The 25,978-nt window shown below is 51.7% G+C and overlaps 11 protein-coding genes across 11 annotated transcripts; 3 read left to right on the plus strand and 8 right to left on the minus strand.

The window, feature by feature from the left end:
* Nucleotides 1–137: 137 nt before the first annotated feature.
* Nucleotides 138–581, plus strand: CPAR01_16220 (uncharacterized protein; the record flags this gene model as incomplete). The annotated part of the gene is made up of 1 exon (XM_060500465.1): nt 138–581. The coding sequence occupies one exon, from the start codon at nt 138–140 to the stop codon at nt 579–581; it is 444 nt and encodes a 147-aa protein (XP_060340946.1).
* Nucleotides 582–2,798: 2,217 nt separating this feature from the next.
* CPAR01_16221 (uncharacterized protein) lies at nt 2,799–3,903 on the minus strand (the record flags this gene model as incomplete). Its single annotated transcript, XM_060500466.1, has 3 exons — nt 2,799–3,049; nt 3,115–3,190; nt 3,241–3,903. 3 exons carry the CDS (start codon nt 3,901–3,903, stop codon nt 2,799–2,801), a joined length of 990 nt encoding a protein of 329 aa, XP_060340947.1.
* Nucleotides 3,904–5,425: 1,522 nt separating this feature from the next.
* On the plus strand, nt 5,426–7,492 carry CPAR01_16222 (uncharacterized protein; the record flags this gene model as incomplete). The annotated part of the gene is made up of 5 exons (XM_060500467.1): nt 5,426–5,676; nt 5,728–6,137; nt 6,183–6,476; nt 6,757–6,921; nt 6,972–7,492. The coding sequence occupies 5 exons, from the start codon at nt 5,426–5,428 to the stop codon at nt 7,490–7,492; spliced, it is 1,641 nt and encodes a 546-aa protein (XP_060340948.1).
* A 261-nt stretch (nt 7,493–7,753) lies between these two features.
* Nucleotides 7,754–9,766, minus strand: CPAR01_16223 (uncharacterized protein; the record flags this gene model as incomplete). The annotated part of the gene is made up of 2 exons (XM_060500468.1): nt 7,754–8,461; nt 8,828–9,766. 2 exons carry the CDS (start codon nt 9,764–9,766, stop codon nt 7,754–7,756), a joined length of 1,647 nt encoding a protein of 548 aa, XP_060340949.1.
* Nucleotides 9,767–10,640: 874 nt separating this feature from the next.
* Nucleotides 10,641–11,063, minus strand: CPAR01_16224 (uncharacterized protein; the record flags this gene model as incomplete). The annotated part of the gene is made up of 1 exon (XM_060500469.1): nt 10,641–11,063. One exon carries the CDS (start codon nt 11,061–11,063, stop codon nt 10,641–10,643), a length of 423 nt encoding a protein of 140 aa, XP_060340950.1.
* Nucleotides 11,064–11,142: 79 nt separating this feature from the next.
* On the minus strand, nt 11,143–12,002 carry CPAR01_16225 (uncharacterized protein; the record flags this gene model as incomplete). The annotated part of the gene is made up of 2 exons (XM_060500470.1): nt 11,143–11,217; nt 11,631–12,002. The coding sequence occupies 2 exons, from the start codon at nt 12,000–12,002 to the stop codon at nt 11,143–11,145; spliced, it is 447 nt and encodes a 148-aa protein (XP_060340951.1).
* Nucleotides 12,003–12,916: 914 nt separating this feature from the next.
* On the minus strand, nt 12,917–15,136 carry CPAR01_16226 (uncharacterized protein; the record flags this gene model as incomplete). The annotated part of the gene is made up of 1 exon (XM_060500471.1): nt 12,917–15,136. The coding sequence occupies one exon, from the start codon at nt 15,134–15,136 to the stop codon at nt 12,917–12,919; it is 2,220 nt and encodes a 739-aa protein (XP_060340952.1).
* Nucleotides 15,137–17,199: 2,063 nt separating this feature from the next.
* CPAR01_16227 (uncharacterized protein) lies at nt 17,200–18,879 on the plus strand (the record flags this gene model as incomplete). Its single annotated transcript, XM_060500472.1, has 3 exons — nt 17,200–17,683; nt 17,749–18,639; nt 18,716–18,879. The coding sequence occupies 3 exons, from the start codon at nt 17,200–17,202 to the stop codon at nt 18,877–18,879; spliced, it is 1,539 nt and encodes a 512-aa protein (XP_060340953.1).
* Nucleotides 18,880–19,360: 481 nt separating this feature from the next.
* Nucleotides 19,361–20,286, minus strand: CPAR01_16228 (uncharacterized protein; the record flags this gene model as incomplete). Its single annotated transcript, XM_060500473.1, has 3 exons — nt 19,361–19,528; nt 19,697–19,893; nt 20,274–20,286. The coding sequence occupies 3 exons, from the start codon at nt 20,284–20,286 to the stop codon at nt 19,361–19,363; spliced, it is 378 nt and encodes a 125-aa protein (XP_060340954.1).
* A 615-nt stretch (nt 20,287–20,901) lies between these two features.
* Nucleotides 20,902–22,766, minus strand: CPAR01_16229 (cofactor FMO1 FAD enzyme; the record flags this gene model as incomplete). Its single annotated transcript, XM_060500474.1, has 2 exons — nt 20,902–21,724; nt 21,787–22,766. 2 exons carry the CDS (start codon nt 22,764–22,766, stop codon nt 20,902–20,904), a joined length of 1,803 nt encoding a protein of 600 aa, XP_060340955.1.
* A 1,592-nt stretch (nt 22,767–24,358) lies between these two features.
* On the minus strand, nt 24,359–25,867 carry CPAR01_16230 (uncharacterized protein; the record flags this gene model as incomplete). Its single annotated transcript, XM_060500475.1, has 7 exons — nt 24,359–24,552; nt 24,642–24,726; nt 24,801–25,012; nt 25,078–25,128; nt 25,185–25,423; nt 25,487–25,500; nt 25,577–25,867. The coding sequence occupies 7 exons, from the start codon at nt 25,865–25,867 to the stop codon at nt 24,359–24,361; spliced, it is 1,086 nt and encodes a 361-aa protein (XP_060340956.1).
* Nucleotides 25,868–25,978: the final 111 nt, after the last annotated feature.

Raw genomic sequence — 25,978 nt, forward strand, 5'->3', positions numbered from 1 at the left:
CGGCATAGCAGGCTACGCCAGCGTACCCAAAGATTAGCAAGATTACTTCGAGAGTCTAATATACAAGAACTTCATTCTGCGGCTGCAAGACCTCATTCCATTCAGGGAGCACATACAAAGCCCCAGGAGGCGCGGCTATGTCCGGCACATCTGGCTTCGCCTTGAGGAGCCTCAGCTCGAAGAGGATGGCCCGGCTTTACCGTGGAATCAATCATGGAGCCCATTTGCTACAGCTGCGCTGTATCTATGGAATACCTTGGCGTCATGGGAAGTTGATCAGGCCGGAGAAGGGTTGGCGCTCGAGATCAGTTCTCATACGCTGGCGGGGCTCATCAAATGCAACAATTATACGCCAAAGGGCGACGTCGATGACTATTCGAAGTATCTTGAGACCGAATCTCTTGCGTCGTATGATGAGGTTGAACCTTTCAGTTACACGAGCCTACTCTGGATTGCCCACTTGTGTCAAGGTCAAAGTACCTCGATGCATTCCGAAGTTATCATGGCCCTTTATTCGTACGATGTCAAGCTTACCCGTGTACGGTTACTGCCCGTACAAATCGTCATTAGGTTTCTTATGAGGAGAGAAAACATACGCAACCTGTACCCGGATTCGTTGGACCAAATCATCAAGAGTCTTCCTCGCTTGAAGGTGGATCATTTCGAGAGGTGGCGGCTTCGCAGCGTTGTAGCACAGAGACGCTGACTTCAAGGTCGGATACCTTCCTCAAGAATGCCACCTCTGATACTCTTCTTTATTTTGGGGAATGACTAATGGTTTATGAACATCTAGTTCTCAGTGACATGTACCATTCCACATTCGCTGAAGAGGTTTGCAATTTTACACGAAGCGTCGAGCACACCCTACTTTGCGCGCGTTTTCCATAGAGGGGTCAGAGTAAAAGAATTAGTGAGCTCCGTGGTGCAAGGTTGTCTTCTTGTGGGACACTTGGCGCTCTGCTTCATCGTCGATGCCGATGATTTCCTGAACAACGCACCTAATTTCCCGAAACTTAAGACGCTCACTCTGACTGCCGAGATTTTTCTTGACGACGGCGGCGACAGCGATGAAGCCATTGACAGGCGGACAAAGACCAAGACGCTGCTTTTCTTGGCTGCGTTGGCGGCTCGCCGGATACCGAAGCTTGAGTTCATGGAGATTTGAAATGGCCGGTTCGGGCAGGTTGATAATTTTCGCTACAAGGTCGACAGTGGGCTTTCTGAGATTACTTGGACAAGTACTCAGGACGATGCTGTGGTTGATTATGATATCATGACAGCTTGGGGGGCTACAGCGAGGGTTCCCGCGAGAGATGACACGCGTATTTCGTCAATACGGCTGCTGGGTGGCCTGTATACGTACCATGGCTCTGTGTTGCAGCACTTGGGGTCGAAGAAGCACTTTATCCATGAGGTCTCTGCTGCTCAGATGACGCAGAATGCTTTGCGAGGAATTTCATAAAGGAAAGCTATAGAAAAGCCACGTTTGGTGTAGATGATCGAAAAGCACTGTTATTAATATCACAGATCATAGCAACCACATTTGTCTTTACGCGTCCAGCGTTAGTAACGCGATCTCGCAGTGCGAAACATGGAAGTCGCTCACGATAGATTGATCACCAAGGCTAGGCCTGTTCTCAAGTACAAATGTTAGATCAAGCTTCGTCTTTAGTATACAAAGTAGCAGCAAAAGATTCAAAGCCAAAGGAGATGGTCATTGCCGGGTTCTGGCCGGCATTGTCCCACATTTCGGCTCCGGTCCGCCTCTCGCCGCTAAACGTTCTTCCGGCTTCGGGAGTAACCGAACGCGGCTTCACCCGTCGGGATGCTCCGGGGGTCCGTCCCAGCTTAATTTGGGGGCACCCTGGAGCTCTCACATGGCTTTCACACCATATCCGTTTGCATCAGTGCTGTAGTGCCTTTTCATGCCTCACCATTTCCGTGGCTTCCAAAGGTACTAAGGTTGGCATTTGAGCGAGGGGAGAACCTCTGGCTACCTTTGGAGATTGACGGTAACTACAGGATTTCACTGGTTTCAGTGCCCTCTGTACCAGATAGCAGACAGCGCGCGTCGCATAATGCTTTTCACAGTTGGCAAGTTGCACGAAGGGGTGGTGTGGTGCCAGATCGTCCTACTGATCCTAGCAACCGGCATTTAGATTGCCTTAACTAAGACACTAATTACTCCCTCAGGGTTCTCTCTATCCACAAAGGTGAAGCGCCTTTAGCGCACAGCAACCGCACAACTGTGCGCATTCTGCGCGCGCAGCTCTCAACGCACAACTGTGCGCATTCTGCACGCGCAGCTTTCAACGCACAACTGTGCGCTTCGCGCACTCTGATCTCTCTACATTTGGCCTATCTACTTCGAGGAGGTGCTTCAAGATGATGTCTTGATGCCTGGCTATGCGTGGCATGACGGATTGCGAGATATGTGTGGACTCAATGTTATTTGTTGCCGACCCTTTCTAACTCCCTGCCTGCTTCCTGACATCTTTCTCATCCTTCATCTTTTCCAGCACACACTCACAATTCATCGATAGAACAAGCCCTGCACTGGCTTACACGAATCAACCTCGCTCTATATCATTTTCTCAATGCCCATTTTAATTTCTGTTTTTATTCTATGCCTCGTCCATTAATGTGTGTTTATACTCTCTTTGCCATAAAACGCCTGACCCATAAGAAACCCTTCCAGTAACACCGAGACCAAACCTTCGCAAAGATCCTTGACCCCTTATCGAATTTCGGCCGCGGCCGTTGATACAGTAGTTACGGCGCAATCGACAACACAAACCTCAGTCCTTCCACTGCTCAACCCCAGCACGGAGCTCTTCTTCAACATTGACCCACACCGGAAGCTCATTGTTCTCAAGAGGAAGAAAGCCATTTGCCCCAGAGTTCTCCTCGTCCTCCTGTACCCTCTGTCTACCAACTACCCAGCGGTACGCTCTAGGGACTATCACTTCTCTAACATCCTTGTAGAACATGGCTATGCCCGGGGTCACAAAAAAGCCGATCACCGCCAGGACTTCAGCCCTGGGCCAACCTAATTCAACGATCAGAATACCCGGAATAAGAACGCACATAAGGTGGTGACGAGTAGCTACATACCTTCCTGCCCTTGAGAAGAACCTGCAACCTCACCTCGGCGCCCCAGATTCTTGGGTGTAGAGGCAGGCACAAATTGCTTAGACATCGGTCAGCCATGTGCGTCTCAGCCTGGCGTGGTAAACCTACCTGTACCAAGGATGCCAACGCCAATGTCACCAAGACCACTCGAAGAAAGAATGTCGTCAAAGACCTGGTGGCGATCGACGAAGAGAGGACATCGAAGAAAAGCACCGCACCGGCTTGGATAAAGTGGCTGACTCGTTTAGCGTTGCCTCCAACGGCAATCAACCAAGCCACCAAGATACATTCCACCGAGCTCTGAGGTCGCAGGACCGAATCGAAGGTCCTCTGGCGATTCCGAACATGAAGACAGTATTGCATCTGAGTCCCCGCCGCAGCGGAGACAATGATCATAGGTACAACGTGCAGCGTCGGGTCGCCAGGGAACAGGTATACTGCCGCGGGCACCACGCCCGCTAGTGTGAGGACCGTTCTCAAGCGAGTTCGACAATCCATAGGCAGATGGAGGGTGCTTATTGAAACGCCGTACACAAAGCCGAAAGCGAGTTGGGCAGCCGTGGCTTTACATACGGAGAAGTCGGTCGCGAGAATTTCCACGACGAGGACGACGAGTGGGTTGGCGACGCGACCTCTCTGCTGAACATCCTCATCCCGCTGAGGAGAACCATCTCGTCCAAAGACGCGACGGTACAGTCGATTAGGGTTTCTTCGCAATCCTCTACGGCATGCGTCCAAGTTGGCGCCGGCGCCTCTCAAGAAGGCGGGCATGGGTATTCTGCTAAAGCTTTTATTTATGCAGTTATTGGGAACCGAGCCGTTGAAGTCGATGATTGTGGATGTTACTAGTGTATCATCATCAGCTTCATCACTTCTACGTCATGCCGTAATCTCCAGAGCTTGATCGAAGTACTGTGGCATCTCTATCATCCAGCGATGCTTGTTGAGTTGGAACACCGTTCTGGCTCGTGTTCCGCATGATAACCTCGTCCGTATATGGGACTTGGTCCATCATCACAGCTTTAGCCCGCTTTGTCTGCACCACTCGGCATCTTCCAGCTTCGGCCCAAAACATGGGACGTCGATAATGTCTGACAAGAAAGGAACGAGGACACAACACTAACCTAAGGCTTTGATTCTTCACGATTTGAAAACGTTGCAATCACGTCCCAAACGAGTCAAAGATCTGTCGTTCGAGGGATCATTGGCGATGGATGGAATATTGTCAGTGAGGAACACGGAGTGCGAGAAAGAGGGAGCGACGAAGCAACATATATCAAACTTGCGAGGAGGGGAGTCCAAGAGACCCCCAAATTCTCGGGCAGCACTTCAACTCGATCGACGACATTCGTCTGGGCCCCCTCCTCTTTCGAATTCCGGGCTGGTGCAGGTCATCGGTGTCTCTCTCCTATCCGATGCCCCCTGGTTCCACCGCTTATGGATTCGCTGTGCCCTCGTCACCAACTATGCCCCTTTTTCAGCTCAACAATTGGCCCGGCATCACAGCCGACGGCATTGTTGGTCCAGTTTGGCGATTGGCATGGCAGCACAATAAGTCCTCAACCCGCCATCATCCCCAATCGCTTCTCAGAGAGGCCACCAGCCTGCGCCACCCTGCACAATTCCGAGATGTCTAAGCTAAAGAGACGAGGGGCTACTCAACCGAGCTTGGACTTGTTACACGATACTGTGTCTGGATGGACTCGGTGGACGAATCGATCAAGGGGGTAGGGGCGTCTTATTACCCTGCCACTCACCGGTTTACGATGTGCAGCATTAACATGTCTTAGTCCAAAGGATTACTTGGTTCTCTCCATGTATATTGAGTGTCAGACTGCAAGCCATGCATACGGTGGGAAAAGACATCATCTTGTGATTGGCCGAGGCTGACGACACTTCGCCCAGTGATATTCCCTCGATATACGCCACACTACAACCCAACCCGCGGCTTACCGCTCCCCGATCTCTTTCGGGTAGCCCAGTTTTCCTAATACTTTGACTTCCCCTCTTTCTTCGTCATCCGTGAGTGTGCTAGGTTTCTCATAGTCAATCAGAGGCCTCGTCTAATAGCCCATCATTGATGTGCTCTACGTAATTTCTCGCCTACCCTCTTCTCCAAGTCTCAAGAAAGTGCTACCCGAGGCTGATTCCGCTTCCTCATGGATACTCGAACCTAAGGCATTGCTTTGCCGGTCACCAAAGCAAGCTCTCTCGGCTCAAAGCTGCTGGCGCCACTCTTAACAGCTACTAGTCTAGCCCCTTCATCACGGCTCTGTTCTGCACCTGGTCAAACATGGCTATCCCATTCCTAGCCGGCATGATGATTGATAGGGCCATAGATCAAGGACGACAGCCTAGTGAAGACCGCAGAGTCAACCTTCAACGCACATTGTATCGGCGCGATCAGCTCGCTAACCCCCAGTACAACAGCCAAATGGCACTGGATACACTTTCCACCTCTCCGTTGGGCAAAGTTGAGCAAAGCACGTGGATTGAGTCATGTGACTTATCGGCGCGCCTTTCTGCCCTCACGGCGTTTCTCAGGTGACTCCCATTTTCTGACAGATGGTGAACAAGGTGTTAACAGTTCCGCAGATCCCTCCGATTGCAGTGCCCCAGGCTATCCTGTCTCGCAGACTCTGGCATTTCTTCTCTCAAGAAGACACGCATCGTAGGCCATGTCTCAACAAGCCCAGAGACATCAGCCGTTACTTCAAGCAGCCAAGCTTCAGGGCTTTCTCCATCCATGAGGGCAAGGCCATCTGTCCGCAAAGCAAGACTAAGCAAGAGATCAACCTGCAACGAAGACGGCTCTGACGACGATGATGAAGAACCCAGAGCCTCCACGAAAAAGAGAGCAAAGTTTGAGAGCACGAAACTTCAATTTGCCTGTCCTTTCTGGAAACTGGATCCGAGCAAGCATCGGTCGTGTTACAGTGCTACACTCTCGGAGACCAGATACGTCAAGCAGCATATACTTCGACGTCACGTACAGCCACCTCACTGTACGTACTGTTGGGAAATCTTCGACAGCATCGATCTTTTAACAGTTCACAAGAGCCAAACGCCATGCATGCCCGATGGCTCGCCAAGACCTGAACTTGAAGGAATTGATTCAGCCCAGGAACGAGTACTTCTTTCTTGGAGAGCCAAAAGAGGTTCATCTAAAGAAGAGCAATGGTTTGAACTATGGAAAATGATATTTCCTTACTTACCCACTCCATCTTCGCCATTCATGGACGAAGAAGTCATCGCACAACCCCAACCCGAACACATTTCAGCGCAGTTGAATGCACCCAGATTCAACAAAAGATTCAATTTGTCGCTCAACGAAAGGAACGTAGGTAGAGGCTTACCTAAGGAGGAACCTAAACTTCCATGTCCCTACTATACAAGGTTTCCCCAGACTTTCTGCTCGTCAAAATGGCGGAGCTGCTCTGAGTCTGTATGGCCCACGGTGAATCATTTGAAGTAAGCGCGTGTAGGTCCAATCGCAAGTGTCAAATCACGCTAATCCTTCATCAAGGGAGCACATTTACAGGTGTCATGCGGCGCCTCTCTTAACCTGCCCTCGATGCCGGGAACCATTCGATTCGATAATGGATCAAGTTGAACATTTGAAAGCAAAGAATATTTGCGTCATCAGAGAAGAGTCTCCTGAGATCGAATGGCTCAATAAGAATCAGAAACAACGGCTACAGCAAAGGTCCATGAAGACGAATGAAGCTGAAAAGTGGAGAGAAATGTACTCGACACTATTTCCAGGCGCCCGGGAAATATCTAGTCCTTGTGAGTCGTCTCAATTTGATTTATCCGTCACTGTAACTGACATGACGCAGACCATGAAGAACCGGAGAGTCATGCAAAACGGAAAGATCCGGCAGTTGAAAGATACTCTGAGTTCTTGGATAGAGAACTTCCTCAGGCTGTTCGACGCGAACTCGACAAAATGGGATTTTTGGGAGACGAAATGACGAGCCAACTTGTGGGAATTGTTAGGGAAGCCCAGGCTTCTCTTTCTCGACAGTACGAATTTTCTATGCTCTTCGACAGCAATGAAGAGTCGAAGAAGACTGAATCGGTGGAAAACACGCTTCTCGAGAGATTTCATTCCCCGAACTTAACTCCCAATGTTCAGACACAACCCTACAACGGAGATGTCTTCAGTACTGCGGCCTATGATGGTCCAAAATCTTCTGATACTACACTTTCAAAGTGTCAATCTGATGTATATCCACCGAAAAACACATTTTCGGCTGCACAATCTGAGCAGGACCTGTTTGAATGGGCTACCTTTGACCCGGCATCTTTTGGCCCAGATCCTTACTTGGACCCTGTCATCGAGGACTTCCCGTTCTAGAATGACACCACTTGATGAAGCTAGGTCGCAAAAGCTTAGGATGGTGGATGGTATGGCCGCAACTGAGTGACGTGGTAGCGTCCTGCAAATAGAGAACGATGCGCAGTCGCAGCTGGAAAATTAAGGCTCAACTTTCGAATAATCTTTATGGGATGGAAACAGGCCCATTGAACATGAAGTCGTATTAGAGTTTCTGTATATTCCAACCTGTCCACACATACAACCAGGTAGCTCACTTCCAACCAAAATGATTCTTAGTCCTCAGGCTATGACCACTCTATCCTCCTTTCGTGAAAGGCTCTTGTCTCCGAACATGAGCTGATGAGGCTGACCATTCTCACGCACCATAGCGATGGCAAGGAGCGTAGTGGAATTGTCAGCCGAACTTCTTCGTAAAACGACCGGCCAGCTCATGCCGTCAAGAACCCAGACCTCATCCCCAAAGTGCGCAATACTCGTCGTTGTAATCACTCTTTGGCCGTCCGAGCTTGAAAAGGACTTCCAAGGTAGGAATCCGTCATGGCCTCTGTCGATGGCGCTTCCGAGAATATCAACCTGGGTTCCCGCAGCGACGAGCACTCTCCTCTCATTCCCGTGTCTGTCTTCCAAAAAGTCCAGAGTGGCTTTGGAGCTCTGACTTGTGCCTGCGCTGCATGCGGACGGTAGCTCCAAGGCGTCGATGAACTTTTGCCTCTCGATATCCTCCTGCTTATCCCAGTCTGGAACCCATGACGGGAGTGAATCTTTGCCTTCGGGAAGGTCTCGACGGTGTGCCGCCGTACCTGCTTGTGCCAAGATATCGAGGCCCGCGTCCTCGTGCACCACAATCGCACGAGCTACGTCGATGAGCACCGCCTGGATGCTGTAACTTGGCTCGTACCGGATTGGCACCTCGTTCTCGAGGTTGGCCAGTCCGACAAAGGCATAGAACTTGTCTTTTGGCTGTGAAGTCTCGGTGTTTCGTGCGTGCTGAAGCAGATAAGACAGGTTGATCTGATGCTTTTGCCTTTCCCAAAGCTCTCTACCCTCGATTACCCTGTTGACGAGTACTCGACTAGCGTTCGTTGTCCTTAGTCGCTGGACATGGTAATCCATTCCTACTAAACTTGTTCTACTTCTCAACTTTTGCGTCGTCCTTGCCTCATACCCGGGACAGCAAGGGTAGCGAAAAAAGCAACAGCCGAGGGTCCAAGGTACAGCGTACGCCGCAGCTTTTAGTACATGGGCTGTGCAAACGCATGAGGAGACGTGACAGCGGAACACATTCCAGGGTTTACCAGAGAATCGATCATCATAGAAGCAGATAGGACAGCAATCACAGGCTGCCCTCAATACGTTGCGAAGATGGTCTTTCATGGGCTTGATGCTGGCAAAGATTCTGTACCGATGCATGGTTTCATCAGCCTGATACCGTTTTTGCAGCGACTCCTTGCATGCGTTGACGGTGTCCAGTTCCATGAAAAGAGACAGGATAGGATGGAGCTGGTTCCATGGCATGGATACCTCGTCACAAAATAGGAAGAAGACATCCGAGGCGACAATGAATTCCTGATAAACCCACGAGCGGCTCCACCAAGAATGATTGATCACACGGTAAATGTCTTCCCAGGAATCTGCTGGCCATTCTGGATTTACCCTATCTCTCCATCTTCCTGAGAGGTTTGGCTCTGGTGGCGGGTTCTCGTAAAGCATGTTTGATGATGGCTCGTACCCCTTCGTCGTCCTCGCCGCCGCAAGACCCGTCAGCCATTCGAAAACGGGACGAAGGTTCTTTTTCACTGGCATTGACACGTATACATGTGTAGCGTTCCGGTAGATCTCGCGCATAAAGTTGACTTGGTGCGACTTTTCTGGTAAATTGCTCTGATTGATGCAAATCTGGTCGACCCAGAGTCGCAGGGGCTGGTTCGGTGATCCTTTCTTCCAGAAGCTGGCAGCGTTCTCGATTCCTTTGGCGAGATTGGAGAATATGTTCATCTTTATGCCCTCGATCCAGACCGGCACTGTGTCCTTGGGGTTGCCCGAGTAATACGAGATGGCGCAATATTTTCCGGCTTTGGCTACAGAAATCGAATGGATCATGCGGTGCTCGTTGCCCCCAGTGAGATCAACATCGAGAAGTCGAATTTCTTCATATTTCTTGTCCAAAGGTCGATACTTAAACTTGGCGTAGAAATCTGAGTTTTCAGGCGTGTAAAAGTTTGTAAATGGCGCAGGTTTGGATTTAGACTGCTTGGTCCGAGACTTTGGAAGCCTAGGCTCCGATCGCTCCATGTGGGATCAGTATGGAAAGTGAAGACTCGCTAATCGTCATAAGATGTCAAAGAGAAAGGTCTCAGAAGTGAAGGAGATCCAAGTCGGGATCAAGAGAAGAAGGTGGTGAGCTAGTGAATTAGCAAAGCTAAGTCTGGCTGCTCGGGAGCTATGGGGGAGCCAGTGCACTTGATCAATGTTATCATATGATTTAGTTGACTTGCTAGGTTGCATCTCTTTGGTTAATCTTCCCGCTTGTTTTCTGAACCCTGCATGATCGCGGCAAGCTGAAAGGCGGCGGCAAGAATGAGCGGATTGATACGCTGATAGTCCGCCTCTGGAGTTAGACCTGCAGTACCCCATGTTCAAGCTAAGCTTCTCTCAGACAGCCTAGCCTGGACCAATACCAATACCGCCTTGCCGCCTATCTCTGTTTCCTTGGCACGTCGTCCCGCAGCGTGGGGTCAGCCAGTGTAAAGGTCACCTTGGAGCGATACAAGAGACTGCAAGACGTTTCTTCAACTGTCGGCAGGAGATCACGCAGGTAAAGTGGAATATGGTGTCGAGAGCTGGAGCTGCTGAACGAGGATACTTCGTACTGAAGCGCTGGCACCCTGTCATTCAGCTTGTTGTGACCCCTGTCTTGGAAGCCTTAGCTTCGTTCATCGTTTGACTTGAGGTATGTACCCCAAAATGTGGCAGACCCTTGATGTCTAAATTGTCGACGAAGGGGCCGCAGGCGTATTCCCGATACAATTAACTGCAGCGTTCATTTGAGGTTTCTCTCAGACATAAGCTGCTCAGAGACATCGCTGGGGTGTGCTGCTTGCCCGTGTTCGCGTTGAAGCATAGACCTCTTGCCGACCACGACAACGATTATTTTGATTTGTAGCTACTAGATCTCCTTTCCAGACTCCAATGCGAGCTCCTTCAACTCTGCCACAGCTTCCTCCTCCCTGCCGACAGGGACAAATAAGTGATCATGATAATACCCGCTCACAGGGTTTACGCCCATCCCCTTAGTGGCCAACCTCGTCGCAATAACAGCCATGAATCCCACAGCCTCGAGGCTTGAGTGCACGTTGAGGGTAATCATCTTTGAGGGGAACGCATAATCCCACTTATGGGCTGTCGCGGTATCGAGAGTGGTGATGAGGGTGACGCCTTCGGACTCTCTAAACAGTAGTTGAATCTCAGAGAGGGGCGGTAGTGGGGCTTCCGCAGGAAGGGTGACGAAGACGTAGGTTTCCGGGTGAAGGACGGTGGTAAGGGTTGAGAGGAGGGTCTGAAGGGAGGTTTCACCGACAGAGGTCGTCATTTTGAAGTTTTATGTTATGGTTTGATTGGCTTTGATGTATCCAAGGTAAGGTGAGTGAATGATTGGGCTTTATAGGCACTTAGACTGAGAACCCTTCGCAGAGCGATGTCGAAGTCTTGGCCGTGATGGTTTGGAAAAGCGGGGTGGAGGGGCACTATCGACAAACTTTTAGTCAGCAAGGGCGTAGGGGCTTGAAAGATGTCAAACATAGAGCCACTAAAGATGTCAAAAACAAGCGTACGCAAAATCAATCGATTAATACAATGAAGCAAGCCTGCCAGAAACTCCAACTCCCTAATTAATAGACCGGGAACTCATTGGAGTTTCTGTTCGTTGAGAGACACGCAGCGCTTGCTATACACCAAGTAAAACTTTTGAGAACCTTCAACTAAAAACATAACAGATGCTCGCCTCAAACCCAAATATTTGCGTCGCAAAACTAATGCGGAGCTTCAGTCATCCCAAATGAATCGACAATAAAACAAACGCCAAAACACCCGCCCCGAAGAAAATAATCAACAACGCAAGAATAACAGCCCAAAACGTATTCCACTTTCTCTTCCTCACCCCCGCAGCCGCCAGCTCCCGCCGGTATCCCGCGACATCAAAGGACTTATCACTCTTCAGCGAGCCCCGCGAGCCGGGACGCTCCGTGTATCGTACTTGGTAAGGCCACATGTACCCCTGCTTCTCGTACATGGGCAGCGTGAAATTACTCGAGCACACGCCGGAGCAGGCGAGGCCGTCGTGGCCGTAGCGTTGGTAGTGCAGGATGCGGGCGAAGTAGGTCATGTCCGGGACTGAGGGGGCCGCGAAGGTGTAGTTTAGGTTGTGGGTGAAGATTTTGGAGGATGGGGTTGTGGATGTGGATGTGGATTTGCGTGTGAGGCTGTTGTTGCGCTCGAATTCGCGGACGAATTTTGCTTTGGGGGGTAACATTTCTGCGGTATTGAGTTGGTTTGCGTTTGGACGATCGGTAGGAGGATGGATTTGGTACGCTGGTGAGGAAGACGTGGAAAGAATTCAGGAATTTTGTCGGGAAATTAGATCTTTTGATAGAAATGGAAACTGGTACGGATTGCGAAAAGAAAAAGGGGCTGGGAGGGCCTGTTTTTTGATATTCGTGTAGGACATGTTGGCGGATTGCGGGCTGGTGTTGCACGCATGCGGCCGTTTTCGTGTTACCTCTCGTGAAGATGTGATAATGCGATGTTGTTGTCGGTGGGTGCGGCAGTTGGTGGGGGTTTTTTGGAGTTGACTGTGGAATGATGCGGATGCGGCCTGTTCATGAGAATGAATGCGGATAGCAAAGATATTGAATCACGTCAGTCACTCTTAACTGTATTTAAAGCGTTCATCGAAGTAGTAGATCTTCTGAAGTAAGGTAATCAAGGTGATAATGAAGAGATGCCTAGTACCTTAGTAGACGATAATACATCTATGACTACCTTATATGCCCTCAATTGAGCAACGTGATATGACCTGAAGTCGATAAAGAAGCGTAACGGCACTCCTTAACATTCAGTAACAATTATTCCATTCGAGTCAGCTTGAAATGTTGCCAGGCTAAAGCAAGCTTAAAGCTGTGTTCAGCGAAAGTGGCTCACGTGTATGCGCATGCGTCGAGCTAAGAGATGAATTTCAATCCCGTTGCATTCCAACGCCCCGCCCGTTTGTCTACCCAAACCTGGCGAAAGCAAAGATAAATCTACAACCGACAAAAGAAAACCGCCGCGACTACCGGCAAACGAGTGGAACATGCGCCAAAACGCCCTCCTCTAAATCTTGTGTGAGTGGTTCTCAAGCGCCATACACGCATGCAATGCCTCAATCCATAGCTCGCACAGCTAACTTCATGCATCGACCTCATCCTCTTCCAAGAATCCCAGCCCGCTGTCATACCTTCTCCTCTTTCTCCCCGATGACCGCCGCGCCAAATCCCCCGCAAGCAGGCCCCTCTTCGCCCCGGACTCGGACCCGCCGATGGTTCCATTATCCGGCCCCGCACCATCCGCTCCGGCCTCATCCTCCGCCCCGGGTCCCAGAAACTCCCGGCTCATCCCAACAACCCTCTCCAGCTCTCCCCTCATCCCCTCAATAACCCCCTTCGCCGCCTCCCTCTCTCTCACCATCTCCCCCTCCAACCCCCTCTTCTCAACCCTCAAATCTTTGATCCCCTCATGCGCAGCCCTCAACCCAGCATTCACCCTCTCCAACTCCTCCCTCAACTCCCTCACTCTCGCATCCCTTACGGCCAGCGCCGCACCACCTCGCCTCGTCACCTCCGCAACCTCCTTCGTCCTCGCTTCCTCCGCCTCAGTAAGCCTCTTCCGCAACGACCGGCCCTGCGCCACGGCGTCTGCGAGCTTCGTCTCCAGCTTCGCTATGACGTCTTCCTTGGCGCGCAGAACCCGTCTCCCAACCTCAACTTGCGCGTCCTTGGTCGCCATGGCGTCGCGGTTCTCGCTTTCCATCTTGCCTACGACGCCTTCTAACTCGCTGATGTCACGCACGTACCCCGCCACCGCGCCCTTGAGCCTCTCGACGCTGACTTCAAGCTCGCTCACGCGGCCCTCCTTTTCTTTAAGTCCCTCCCTCGCTCGTTTGAGCTCGCTTTCGAGTTCACCCATCACGGCGACCCGCGCACCCAGTTGTTGGCGGAGGGAGAGCTCTAGCTCGTGGTACTCGTCTATCGACGCCTCATCCTCCTTTGCGCGTTTCGCGAGGTCGCGTAGGCGCGTGAGGAGAAGGTCAAGAACCTCTGCGCCGCGGGAGGAGAGGGGGAGGGTTATTTCGCCTGGGGTGAGGTACTCAAGCTCCAGGCGGGCGGTACGCAACGCGGCGGAGAGGGAAGTCACGATCTCGGCGCCGTCGGAGCCAGGGAAGCCTAGGGCGCAGAGGGATCCGTTGAGGTCCTGCAGCGCGGCGGTGCGGTCAGAAATCGTGCGTAGGAGGCTCGCGATTTGCGTCTCGATTGTAGCGATGGAGTAATCCGACGCTGTGTCTTCCGGCGGAACGGCGGAAAGCTTCTGGGATAGTCGCTCGGTGAGAGCAGAGTACGAATCCAACGTGCCGGTGAGCTTCGACATCTCTTGTCTTAAGGAAGCCAACTCCTCTTCGAGCCGCTGCTTTTCAGGATCAGGGAGGTTCGCTTGCACACCAGTGTCCGACGGCGCTGAAACCACCACTCTCTGCTTCCCCCGAAGCGAAGAAGGCGTAGCAGGCCCAGCCGCAACAGGACTCGTCAGCGGCGGGGTCAGGAACGAAGATCTCACCCGGGTGGGCGTACTACACTCCATCTCCGCCATCGTCGCCTCCCCAAACACCGTCTCATCGGCATACTGCACCCTCTCCCCGCACACCGACTCCGCCTCGACGGTATCCGTCTCCATAAAGTCGTCGGCGAACGGGTCCCGCGCCGCGAGCGTCCAGTCAAAGCAGCTCTTCTGCCTCGCTGACGCCGAAGACCTGTCCGCCAGCTGGCTCCTGAGGTCATCGACCTCCTTCTCAAGAGCCCAGATACGCTCTGTGTCGAGGATAATAGTAGCATTCTGCAGCTCGTAGATTTCCGCGTCCTTTTGACGCAGTTGGTCGCGGAGAGTCTGAAGCTGTTCCTTTGCTTGCTTTGCGCTGGCGCGCTTCTCGGCTGTGATGGTGTTCATTTCCTCGCTGAGGCCGTTGCGGCGAATGCGGCGCTGGACGCGGCCTGAGAGTACTTGGCGGAGGGGGAGGAAGTGAACTTCGCCGCTTGGGGGCAGGTCTGTTGCTGCGCCGGAGGGTGCGTTTGGCATGGAGTGACGACGGCGTGAGGAGGATGATGATGATGGGGTGGGTGCTACTCCTCCTCGGGATAGAGATGTGCGGTTGATCATTGGTGTGAGACCTGTTGAGAGGGTGCGGGTGGTTCGTGGTGTTGTTGATCCTGATGGCCCTGGGTCTGAGAAGCGGACTCGGCGTTTTGGTGCTTTGCGTGGTGTTTGGGATTGTGCTGGAGCTGGTGAAGGCTCATGAGCGGGTGCGGGCATGCTCCGGCGTGTGCGCCGTAACGCGATGGGCAGGTCGTCGTTGGTCATGGTGAAGTAGCTGGACGTCCTCGGGTGGTTGAGCACAGAGTACTCTGATAATACGGGTTTAGAGGAGGGGGTGAATGCGCATGGAAGCAGGCAAAGTCGCGATGTTCCTGTGCCAGAACAAGACTTGGGGATAATTACGAATGAACACTCTCTTCAATAAGATCAAGGTATCGTTGAACTCTGTATCGTGTGTCTCGTATGCCAATCCACTCCCTTCCTTTCATACCTGATAATCGATGAGCATGTTGTTGATGCCCGGATGGAGCTATTGTTTACACACTTCCTATTTAAGACTAGCGGCTGAAGCTCACCCCCGCCTTTAGACCCACCTTTACCGGCCCCGCCCGCCCCGCGCTCCGCACCCGCGCGTTCAGCCAATCGTTCCCGTCCCAGCCGCGGTCGTCCCAAACAATTCTCGGCCAGGCCTGCGACCGTCTCGCGTGTTTGGCGGCGTTCCTTATTCTTATTGTTCGCATCCCTTTCTGCCACTCTCGAGTCGCGACTGACGCGGTTGATGATGCCTCTGGGCTCGTCAGGTCGCGATTGGGTTCTTTCGGACGCGATCATTGGCCAGAGCCTACAGCTAGGGCCTGTTCTTGTTGCCGTTAGACAGTTATTCACTCACTCATGACAACGTTCTTCAAGATTTGAGAATGGCATCTGCCTGAGAATATTGGATCACTAGCTTGTTGCCATGGCGAGCTTTGCGATCCTAACTATCGTGTTCCTTGATACTCATAGCGATAGCAAAGCTCCAGAAAAGCATCTTACAACAAGACGCGAATGTTGTTTTCTCGGTTCCATTATCCCCCTGCAGTCCCCATTCCCACTCATGGACCCATGTCCACGCCAAATCAACGGCAGTCGACCATTGGATGCCACCCTGCATCTCGGCCCGCCCTCTGCATCTACTTTCGCTTCACAAATCTCCACCACACTCCCATCACACCTCCCACGCACACAACTTTCTGCTGCTGCATGCATATTTGCAAATTCCGGCAGCTGCTTCAACAAGGTCTGGTGGTGTAGTTGGTTATCACGTCAGTCTAACAGTTCGAGAGATCCATTCTCCCGTCTGCCACACTGAAGGTCTCCGGTTCAAGTCCGGGCTAGATCATACCATGGGCGATTGGTTTAGTGGTATAATGACCGCTTAGCATGCGGTAGGTCCTGGGTTCGATTCCCAGATCGTCCATTACTTTTGTCTCTTGCTCGTCATAATGTCCTGCAGGTATCATTAACTTTTTTGCCTATGAACGAACATATGGTGGGCTTACTAGCCTTGGAGTACTCTTGAGGTATCTGGGGCAAAGAGGTGGATTTCATACTTAGCGTGAGTATTCATATTGAAATAGGTGGGTCAAGGCCGACGATTTTGGTGGTGACGAAGTGCAAATGAACCGGCGGTGTGTTGATGTCGCGGAAGGCATAGAGAAAGGGTTGAATATCTATCGACCGTAGGTGGCCCCTGTGGCGCTGTCAATGCAGCATTAAACAACTGTCCAATCTCGAATCGGGTGTCTGCAACTCTAAACTCCAGGCCTTATCTCATACCATCATGTGATCAGTTAGGTACTGCAGGCTCGGCTTCTTATTGAATGATGACGTCGAATAGTAGAAGAAAGTTTGCTGAAGCAGGATCCCGACCAAAACTCTGTGACACACCTGTTCTGCAGACTCAAAGGCAATTCAGATCCGGCCTTTGATTTAAACTATCGACGCTGGAGGGCCTCCTGCATTATCAGCAAAGCATTCCTCATCACTATACACCACATTCAGGTCTTCCGAAACCTCAGGGGACGAAGGGAAGTTGGCCCACGGACGGGGATGCTCAGTCGTGGAGGCCTTCATTCTTGAGGACCTTCATTGGTGAGGACCCTCATTCGTGGGCCAGCTTCCTCTCGTCCTCCCAGGCTTTCGCCATTCTGTGTGTGCAAAGATTTGAACTATCCTCGGCTGATTCTCCAAAGGGTTCATCATTGCAATCATATTGATCGTACCACACTCAACGACTCCAGTTTCCGGATCACAGTTGTCAACTTAAGAAGAGAAATCGCAAAAAAATGGCTCTCACACCCCGAATGGAACCCTACGCCCGCCTCCGTTACCGTCTCTACGAAGCTCTCCTCCTTCTTTTCATCATCCGTCCCATCGTCGGCCCGCATGTCGTCTCCCAGCTCGGAACTTACACCACGCAGGATGTTCAAAGACGTTTCTTCAAAAACTTGGCATTTCTCTGCGACTACAGAAAGGGAGGAAGAACTGCAACTGCCATCGCCGTCGAGAACCTTTATGACTGCTACGTCTTTTGGGTTGCTTCAAACGAGGGCGCTGGAGACAAAGTAGTGGATTTCCTTGAAGATGTACTCAAGACCTTGCGCATGTTTTGTGAACCGATCAACGAACTGGATCGCGCCACAGCGGAGGAGGCATTGCTAGTTCGATGTGCTGCGTTTGCCTCTGATCGACTCCGACAGGAAGCCAGAATTCTTCGTAATTCTGCTAGAAAGTGCCGTCTTTCTCTGGAAGATAGCGACGAGGAGATCGGTCAGTCATCAATTGTTCCTCGCAGGCAATAATACCTACGGAGACTAAGGTTTTACGAATTCTAGATGCCCGAGTTGTCAAGTGGATCCGACAATTTGAGAGTATGTCTTCCCATGCTACTCTGTGTCGGACAGCATACCGCTCGCGAAACGACGAGGAGATGCGGCGCATCGAGCAGCTCGGCCAAGATACCGAAAACGACCTGCGTCCGGAAAAGCTTATCGAGGCGTTTCGTACAGTCAGACACATGATCGGCCGTCTAGCTGCCCGTATCCGCAGTATCAACCAGCTCCTCGATGACTGTAACCGTATGGAAGTACTTCTCAAAGCCTACCAAGTTGCGGCAGTCCAACGTCCCATTAGCGCGCCAGTGCCAGAAGCGGATGCGCACACAACGTTGCCACGTATCCTGAACCGCATTCTACCCGAGACAGATGTCCAGCATGAATCGTGCCTGGACGTCCTTCAGCGACTGGATACCCAAGTCAAAATTGAAGACCAGATCCAGGACAAGTTCAAAGAGGGTGCACTCGAGCCGTGCGTCCACGCAGAGGTCCAGATGCTTCATCATTTCTATGACAGCGGAAGGAGGTACTTTTCGAATGACCGCTACGTCGCCTGCAGCAAGCCGGCGTGCGTTGGCTGTGAGTCTTATGCCCGTCACCATCCCGCTAGGGTCACTCTGCTTGACGCCCATCAGAAGGTATACCCAAATTGGGGAATCGTGAATTTGGTGGGCGGAAAGCAGGACCCTGGCTGGATCAATCAGCGGAAGATCATCAACGATGTTATTGGGGACTTGAAGGCTATGGTGATTGATCGGCTGGGCGAGCTACATGCGACGACGATGCAACGTCCGGACTCGTTTACGGAGATTACTGCGTCTTTGGTTGGTGAGAGTGAATCAAGGTCGGAGACAGAGGGAGCAGATAGTGACGCCGGTCCATCTAGTGAAGGTAAGCGCCCTGGGTATTCTATGCGATGCAAAGCAAGATTCCGATTGGCTGACATGATACGTTGCTTCCTCAACAGTTTTCAGCTTGGACAGCGCTATCGAACTACTAGATCTTTCAACCGAGTCTCAAGGGGCGGTCCAGACGGAACATGGATCTGGCGACATTGAAAATCTCGAGAACGGTATTACTCTCCAAGATAATGAAGGCGAAGATGATGATGGCGGCGGTGCTCAGCTTTGATGTAGCAGGGACTAGAAAATTTGACGCCAAACGAGTGTGTTTATATTTCTGCTATCTCTCTTCCGCACTTATTGTCTGTGTTGATTTTTTTTACATGTTTGAATTTTCAAGTTTTTTCTTGTTGTTCTTTTTTGTTTTCAGCTTCAAACCAAAAGAAAACATCTTGCAGCACAAGGAGTCTGTAAAAAACAAAGTGCATGCTCAAAGCTTCGATCGCATGGATTCCGTCCGTACCATCTGCTGTGATGTCGTCTTGGACTTGATGTGCTTGTTCAGATTATCCATTTTGGAGTAATCCTTTCCACACCGGCACTGGTAACGCGGCCGCTTGAAATGAGTATCGTAGTGTTTCCTCATATCTCTCTGCCAGGCCATTCGCTTCGGGCACACCGGACAGATCACAGGTGTGCAATGGGTCCTGAAATGCTTCCTGACCAGATCATTAGTCGAGCTGAGTAGTATTTGTTATTTTTGGAAGAGCTCACCTCCTAGCGCCAGGTGTGGAAAACAATATGTCACACCCAGGCGAAGTACAGAAGTAGACTCCGTACCAGGAGTTTTCATCGTTCCCAAGGGGTATATCCTCCTCTTCAAACTCCGTCTGCGTGGTCTCTTTCCCTTCCTCAACGATGGGAAAGTCAACCACGTCCTTTGGGCGTACCAAGCCAATGAACGAATGTGTTGATACGTTTTGATCGTCAATCACTCTCGAACGATCCGGTTCAGTTACAAACAGGGGATATTGGCTGTGTCCCGAGCATTCGCCCTAAAGAGCATTGGATGCACTGGGAGTGCCGCAGCCCGCCTGTGGACTGACCGAACCGCCCGCTGGCAACTCTGAGGACACCTGACAGTAGACTTGGTCGGCAGAGAGCGCATCAGCATTGAAGTTCACGGGCTGAGCGGGCTCGGGCTGAAAGTCAGACATGGTCTCCTGCTTGGAATAGTCGTCTTCGGAGAGAGCAATGAGGAACTCAAATCTCTGGCCTTCGTCAAAAGCCATCTCATCAAGGACTGGCAAATGTCAGTAAATCATTCTTGTAGACGAGTTTTGGAGCGTAGTGCATGTAACCTTGGTCTTTCCCGTCTTCAAAGTAATTCATCATCGCAAACTTCTCCAATCACTTTCCACAACTTCAGCTCCTTCCACCTTACCGATTGCTGAGGCTAGTCAGTTGCGCTAGACATCTAAGGCATTCTTATACCGACTGCTGCAGCCCATGTTACGTCTCTGAAGCTGGATATCACATGGGAAAGCTTGCCCATAAACATGAGATTGAGCCTTTCTCCTGATGAGGTAAAGAGGGAATAAGGTTCAACGTAAATTTGACGAGCAATCAGCAAAAGCTGCTATTGTAGGATTGTGCCAATAGGATTCCCGGCGTACCCCTTACTTCCGAGACGCATTGTGTTAATTGAAGGCTCCCAGTAGGCTGCTGACTTCCTGCTCCAATTGGCTGAACTACCTTTCGGTACTTCAAAGTAGCAGAAGTCATGACGTTCACGTGAGTTTCATTTGCAACAGTACTTTGTGTAGGTTAGGACTAGTATGAGCAATGCTACATGTGACAGAGATAAGGCGTGCCGACGTTCAGGCCAAGGTTCATCACATGGTCAAAGTCTAAATGCTAGCGGATCGATTTCCGGCAGCCCCGTACTAACTTTCAGAATCGAGGAAAATCACCAACATCGGGGACAGAGACCTGTTCTGGAATATTGACGCATGTTGCTAGAACAGAGCGGCTGAGTCGAAAATTGGCATTTCGCTTACGCCAAGCCCAAATCGGGCGCAAGAATCATTGCCATATTTCCTCTTAGCTGCCATGTTGATGATCTATAGATTGAAGTTGGACTTGGCTTACATCATAACATGCAAGCAATTTGATAGATGAAAACAAGGCGGACATCTTCAGCGGGCTTCAGGACACAAAGACTAAACCACATATCAGGTCTCTTACTAATGCATGTTCATTGATCATTACACCTACGGGTATCATCATCGTCACAGGGTCAGGTAGACGTCTATCGGTTCTGGTCAATCCAATCCTGCACCATGCCCCGGTAGTCCATCGGCGTGTAGCTCTCAAACAACTCGGCCCACATGCCGTCCTTCCGCGCCGTCTCCACCCCGACATCGCCGAGCAACATATCCCAATACGGCAATTGATCGAAAACCAGATCCGGATAACACCGACCGTGCCCGTACGGCGCCCGGTGCTGCGCCCACCGCTGGAACAACGCCGTCTCCTCAAAGACGCGGCCCGCGCGGCGGTCGACGTCAAAGTTGGGGATCCGGTTTTCAAAGTACGCCAGCATCCAGAGGCACTGCACCTCGAGGCGCATGATGTTGGCGAGGTTGCTGAAGGCGCCGAGGAAGACGAGAGAGCGGTCGTCGCGAGCGGCGAGGCCTGGGGGAGCGATGCCGCGGTAGAGGCGCCAGGGGGTGTAGGAAACCTCTGCTGACGCACCGGGGTTGAAGGACTTTGTCTTTGAGGATGTGGGGCTTTGGAAAGGGCCGTCTAGGAGGCGTGGGAAGCGCGCGCCGATGGCGGCGTCTGCCTTTGCGTTTGCGTCGTTCCAGAATGCTTCTTGTTTGAGGCCTAGAGATGTGGAGGGGATGCCGAGATCGGAATGGAGAGATGCAGGTTCGAAGTTGATGGTTGGCTTTGCTGAGAAGCCGGTTGATGTGACCAAGAGGTCGGCGGAGATGCTTGAGCCGTCGGTGAAGTGGATATTATGGTCGGATAGGTGATCGATGTCTTCGCGGTAGATTTGGACCGTGCCGTTGCGGACATAGTCGAAGAAATCGTCGTCGAAGCTGAGGATACCAGAAGCAGTGCCGTACCTGTGGAAGGAATGGGATTAGTTACCAAGCTATTGACAACCATAATGAGCAGCTAAGCTTACCAGAACATGTTCTGCTCCGGCTGCAGCACCTTCGTCTTCTCGTCCGTCTGGTATCCGCAATCATTGATCGTGTCGTGACGGATCAACTTCCAGAAAGTCTTGCTCAACACGCGGCCCACAGCGCTTTCATGCAGAAACCGTCTCACCCATGCGAGACCTGAGAAGTCAGGAAACACGCACGGCGACATGAACGCGCAGATTCTCCTAGTCACAAGCCTTTCGCGCCAGACCTTGAACGGCCCGAGCTGCGTGAACGCCGGTGCAACCCACACAGGTCCGCGGCCGGAACGACGAATAAGCCACCGGACCTTGTGGCCTGTAGATGCAGCCAAGTGGACGGCGTCGTAGGCGGACTTGCTCCCGCCAAGGACTGCAACGGTCGTGATTTCGGGAGAAGAGAACAGTTCTGCTTTGGGACCAAGATCGGAAGAGTGGATGATGGGAGCGTTGAAGTCTTCGGAGCCGGTGATGTCGGGCATGTGCGGTACGGTGAGAACGCCAGTCGCGACGATGAGCCGTGTGCAGGTCACGGTCTTTGCTTCGCCGTTCTCCTCAACGTCGACATTCCATTGCCCCTCATCTTCTGGGCGAGTCACCCGTACGACCTTTGTGTTTAGCTGGATCTTGTCCCAGACGTCAAAGTGCTTTGCGTATGCGACAAGGTACTCATGCATGACCTTGCCAGGAACATGTTCGCCGATCTTGACCCCGAAGCGCTCGGGGTCCATAGGGAAGTCTGAGAAATCGATCGCCGAGACAAGGTTGTTCGTCTTCAGGTTCGGGTAGATCTGCTCTTTCGACCAGACACCACCGACCGAGGCGCGGCCATCGAGGATGAGTATCTCGGCGACCGGGTCATGCTGAAGGAGTGTCTTTGCAGCGCAGAGTCCGCTGGGACCTGCGCCGATGATGAGGGTATCGATTGTGGGCGCCATGATATCTGGCGATGCGATCCACGACTTGGGAAAGATGGGAATCATGAAGATCGACAACAGAATTGAGGGGAAGGGAGACGATTGCCATTTAAGTTACGACCACTAGGGTGATTGCAGCGTGCCATACGCCACCAGATAATCTCCAAAGGGGAACACGGCGGGAGCGGCGTATCCCCCGACCAGCCAGGAGAGTTTGGGCATCGCTGATCTCCTGAACTCTACCATGGAGATCGTTTACCAAACAGGCCCAACTGAGTTTAGACAGTCAGCCCTGCCCGGCAAACATGAGCACTTGGGGTTTAGCGGCGCCAACGGCGTGGTGAGGGCTGAAAGTGGTTGTCTGAAGCTAACATCACAGTTGGGATACCTACGTCTGTGGAACAAAGCTATAAGCTGACAAGCCTAATTCCAAGCGTTTGGTCGAATCCAGAGGATTATCTCGTATGGATACGGAGATTCAAGCTTCATTAATCTGCGCCATCTTCGGCACTAGAGCTGCCGCTGGGCTCCCACACTAAGTAAGCGAACCACCACGCTGGATCAGCCACGCGACCCAGCAAGGGGAACGGGGACACGACACTAACAAGCCAGAGCATTCTAGAGGGTGAAGCGGCAGATGTTCCTGCGGCATGACAGTGCTTACACGCTGCGTTCCAGGCTCCAGGTAGTGGTCACGCTAGTTGAGGGTGCCGTGGGGCTGGGCCTCTGCGGCTGAGGTGAGACCGTAGAAGAGGATATGAGCGTGGCGTTCCCAGCTTGGAGCTTGGGGCGCCTAGCGCACGCCTTCCTCATCTACAAGGAAAAGCTTGGTGTGTTGTCTCAGTGTGGCGGATGGGATGAGGGGGTTCATGCACGTTGAGCTGAGGTGGTGGGACGGCATTTGTCCCCAGCCGGTGAAACTTACACGTTCCTCCTCATTTGATATGGCTGGGGGCGGTTGGATCGTGAACTTCAACCTGTAGTGTTTTGATCTTAGAAGCTACCATGACTCTAAGTGACTGCCTTTGGGATCCTACGAGTAGCCGAGACTGGCCCTAAGGTACGTGGCCTTTCATTCCTGGCTCTCCTCGAGCCGAAGTCGGGTCTGGACAGACGCAAGCCAAAACGTTATGCCGTTCGCCGAATCTGAGCTAAGAAAGAAATCATCTTTTAGAAAAGGAGAGAAGAAAGGAGGCTGATCACTTGCACGTGTCGTATGGAGTTCCGACGTTAGCTTTCGGATATCCCGCCGCTGGTGGGGGCTTCCTAAACCCCGGGAGCGAATCGCCAAGGGTTATGGTCGGTCAACGCTGTTTAGCCTATAAATCACAAAGATCTAAATCCAGATTTCTTGGTCAGCCTAATGGATGTGTGAATGAGTCAACGAAGCACGCTACCAAGGTTATAACTGCCTGCTGGTGGCAGTCTTGCTCCATCGGGATGGGATAATAGGTTCTCAACGTGTCAGTGAATCCCATCTAGCAGTTTACGTGACGACAAAATGTTTCCACTTCCTCAAGAACGAGTGTCCAATGTCAAATGTTACATTATATTATTACTCGAGGTAATTTCAGTACTTGATCTTAGCGAGGCGTCTGATCGATGCCCTCGCTACAGCATTAGTATTTTCATCGCCTGCAGGCCGTCCCCGGGCGCCCTCATTTGTACTCGTAGCAGAAAGGACCCCCGTGAATATCCATCATATCGGCAACAATCATATCCTTGCCAAAATTAGGGTAAGACAAGGGATACTGCAGAGTGATATTCTCGTAGGCGGGATTCGTGGTGTAATTGAACGGATAGCCAAATATCACATCCGGGCCGCCGATATCCATCTTGCGCGCAGGCCAGTCTGCAACGTTGAAAGTATTGATTAGTACTTGCAAGTAACAAACAGAAATGCGACTATCCAGTAAGACAAGAAAGGAAACTTGCCTCTACGCTGCCAGTCATTCCAAACCTTGTCCAAAGCGCCATGGATGAAGTAGAAGACGGGATCTCCGGGAGAGGAGTACATGTCAGCACACTAACGGGTGATCACGGGTCAGCCAAGTTGTCAACCAGAAACCATCAGTCTAGCAGGTAGTCACGGCTGCTTACATCGCCAACTGCACCGCCAATGCCAATGTGCAAGCCCGCATGCAAAGTCATGCCGCTGACCTGCATGCTATACCCCTGAATGGCCAGGTTGAATTCGGAAAATGTGGCCGCTGCGAGAGTCTTGTCGATGACCTCGTCACTAAGGGCACTCGTGATGATGGGTAGACTGAAATCGCGGCGCAGGCAGTGGGGTGTTGAGGTGACAGATAATCCTTAGCCCGTCAGCATGGCGAGTTTTAAACTCAATCGTCGTCTGGGGCTAGACAACGCAACTTACCAAGGCCCATGGGGACGGTATGGTTTGCAAATGGTCCTTCCACAATACAGCCTATCCACTCTGTTAGCCAGATGCCACTGTGCCAAGCTCTGGAGTGAAGAAGTTACCGCCGCCGCTTCTGCCCGGGATTGTAATCGGCTTCTGAACCGGGAACTCATCTTTATCGCTCACGTCTTCAATGTATGGACCGTTGCCTCCGACGCCGTAAACGTTGTCAAATACAGGCGAGTTGACGAAAGTTTCCGCAGTATTGTCTAGGCTGACATTCCAGTACGGAAGTGCGCCGTCATATGAGCATTTGTTGCGTAACTCAGACTCGTACAGGTAAAGCATCCAACGATGCCATCTGGGCACTGTCAGTTGAAACGGACGTCAAACTTGATCCGAGCATTGCACATCTTCTACTCACGGGAGAAATGGACCCTGTCACGATCAACCGTTAGACTTTCCAATTCTAATATAGCCTTACTTTGGCTAAAGCATTGAGGGTAGAACTTACGTTAAAATGCACCTTCTGCGTCATGTAGATATGCATACCCTGGAAATCATCGAAGCGAGACTTTGCCCCAGGCCAAAGATCGTTTCCCTCTGACGGCAGAGCCATTAGGCACTTGACGGAGCGAATGTAATCCAGACGTTGGTCCAGGGACAGCTGCCGCCACTCATGTCTGACGAGAGGGTTGCGGCAACATCCTGAGTGAGTTTCATTCGTAGGAGCGGCAGCGATTCCCTGCAGTTGGAAGCCCGCCAAAGACGCGGCAGCCAAGATAAGTGACGAGAGAGACCACATGGCGGAAGTCTAGATGAAGGCGACAGAGGCCGTTGCGAGAGACTCGTTGAATGTGAGGCTATCTTCACGCGCGACCAATCATAGGACTCGTCCGATTAATTGGGGATGGAC

Source organism: Colletotrichum paranaense (genome assembly GCF_030867605.1).
Source record: "Colletotrichum paranaense strain IMI 384185 chromosome Unknown Scaffold_23.1, whole genome shotgun sequence".
Lineage (NCBI taxonomy): Eukaryota > Fungi > Ascomycota > Sordariomycetes > Glomerellales > Glomerellaceae > Colletotrichum > Colletotrichum paranaense.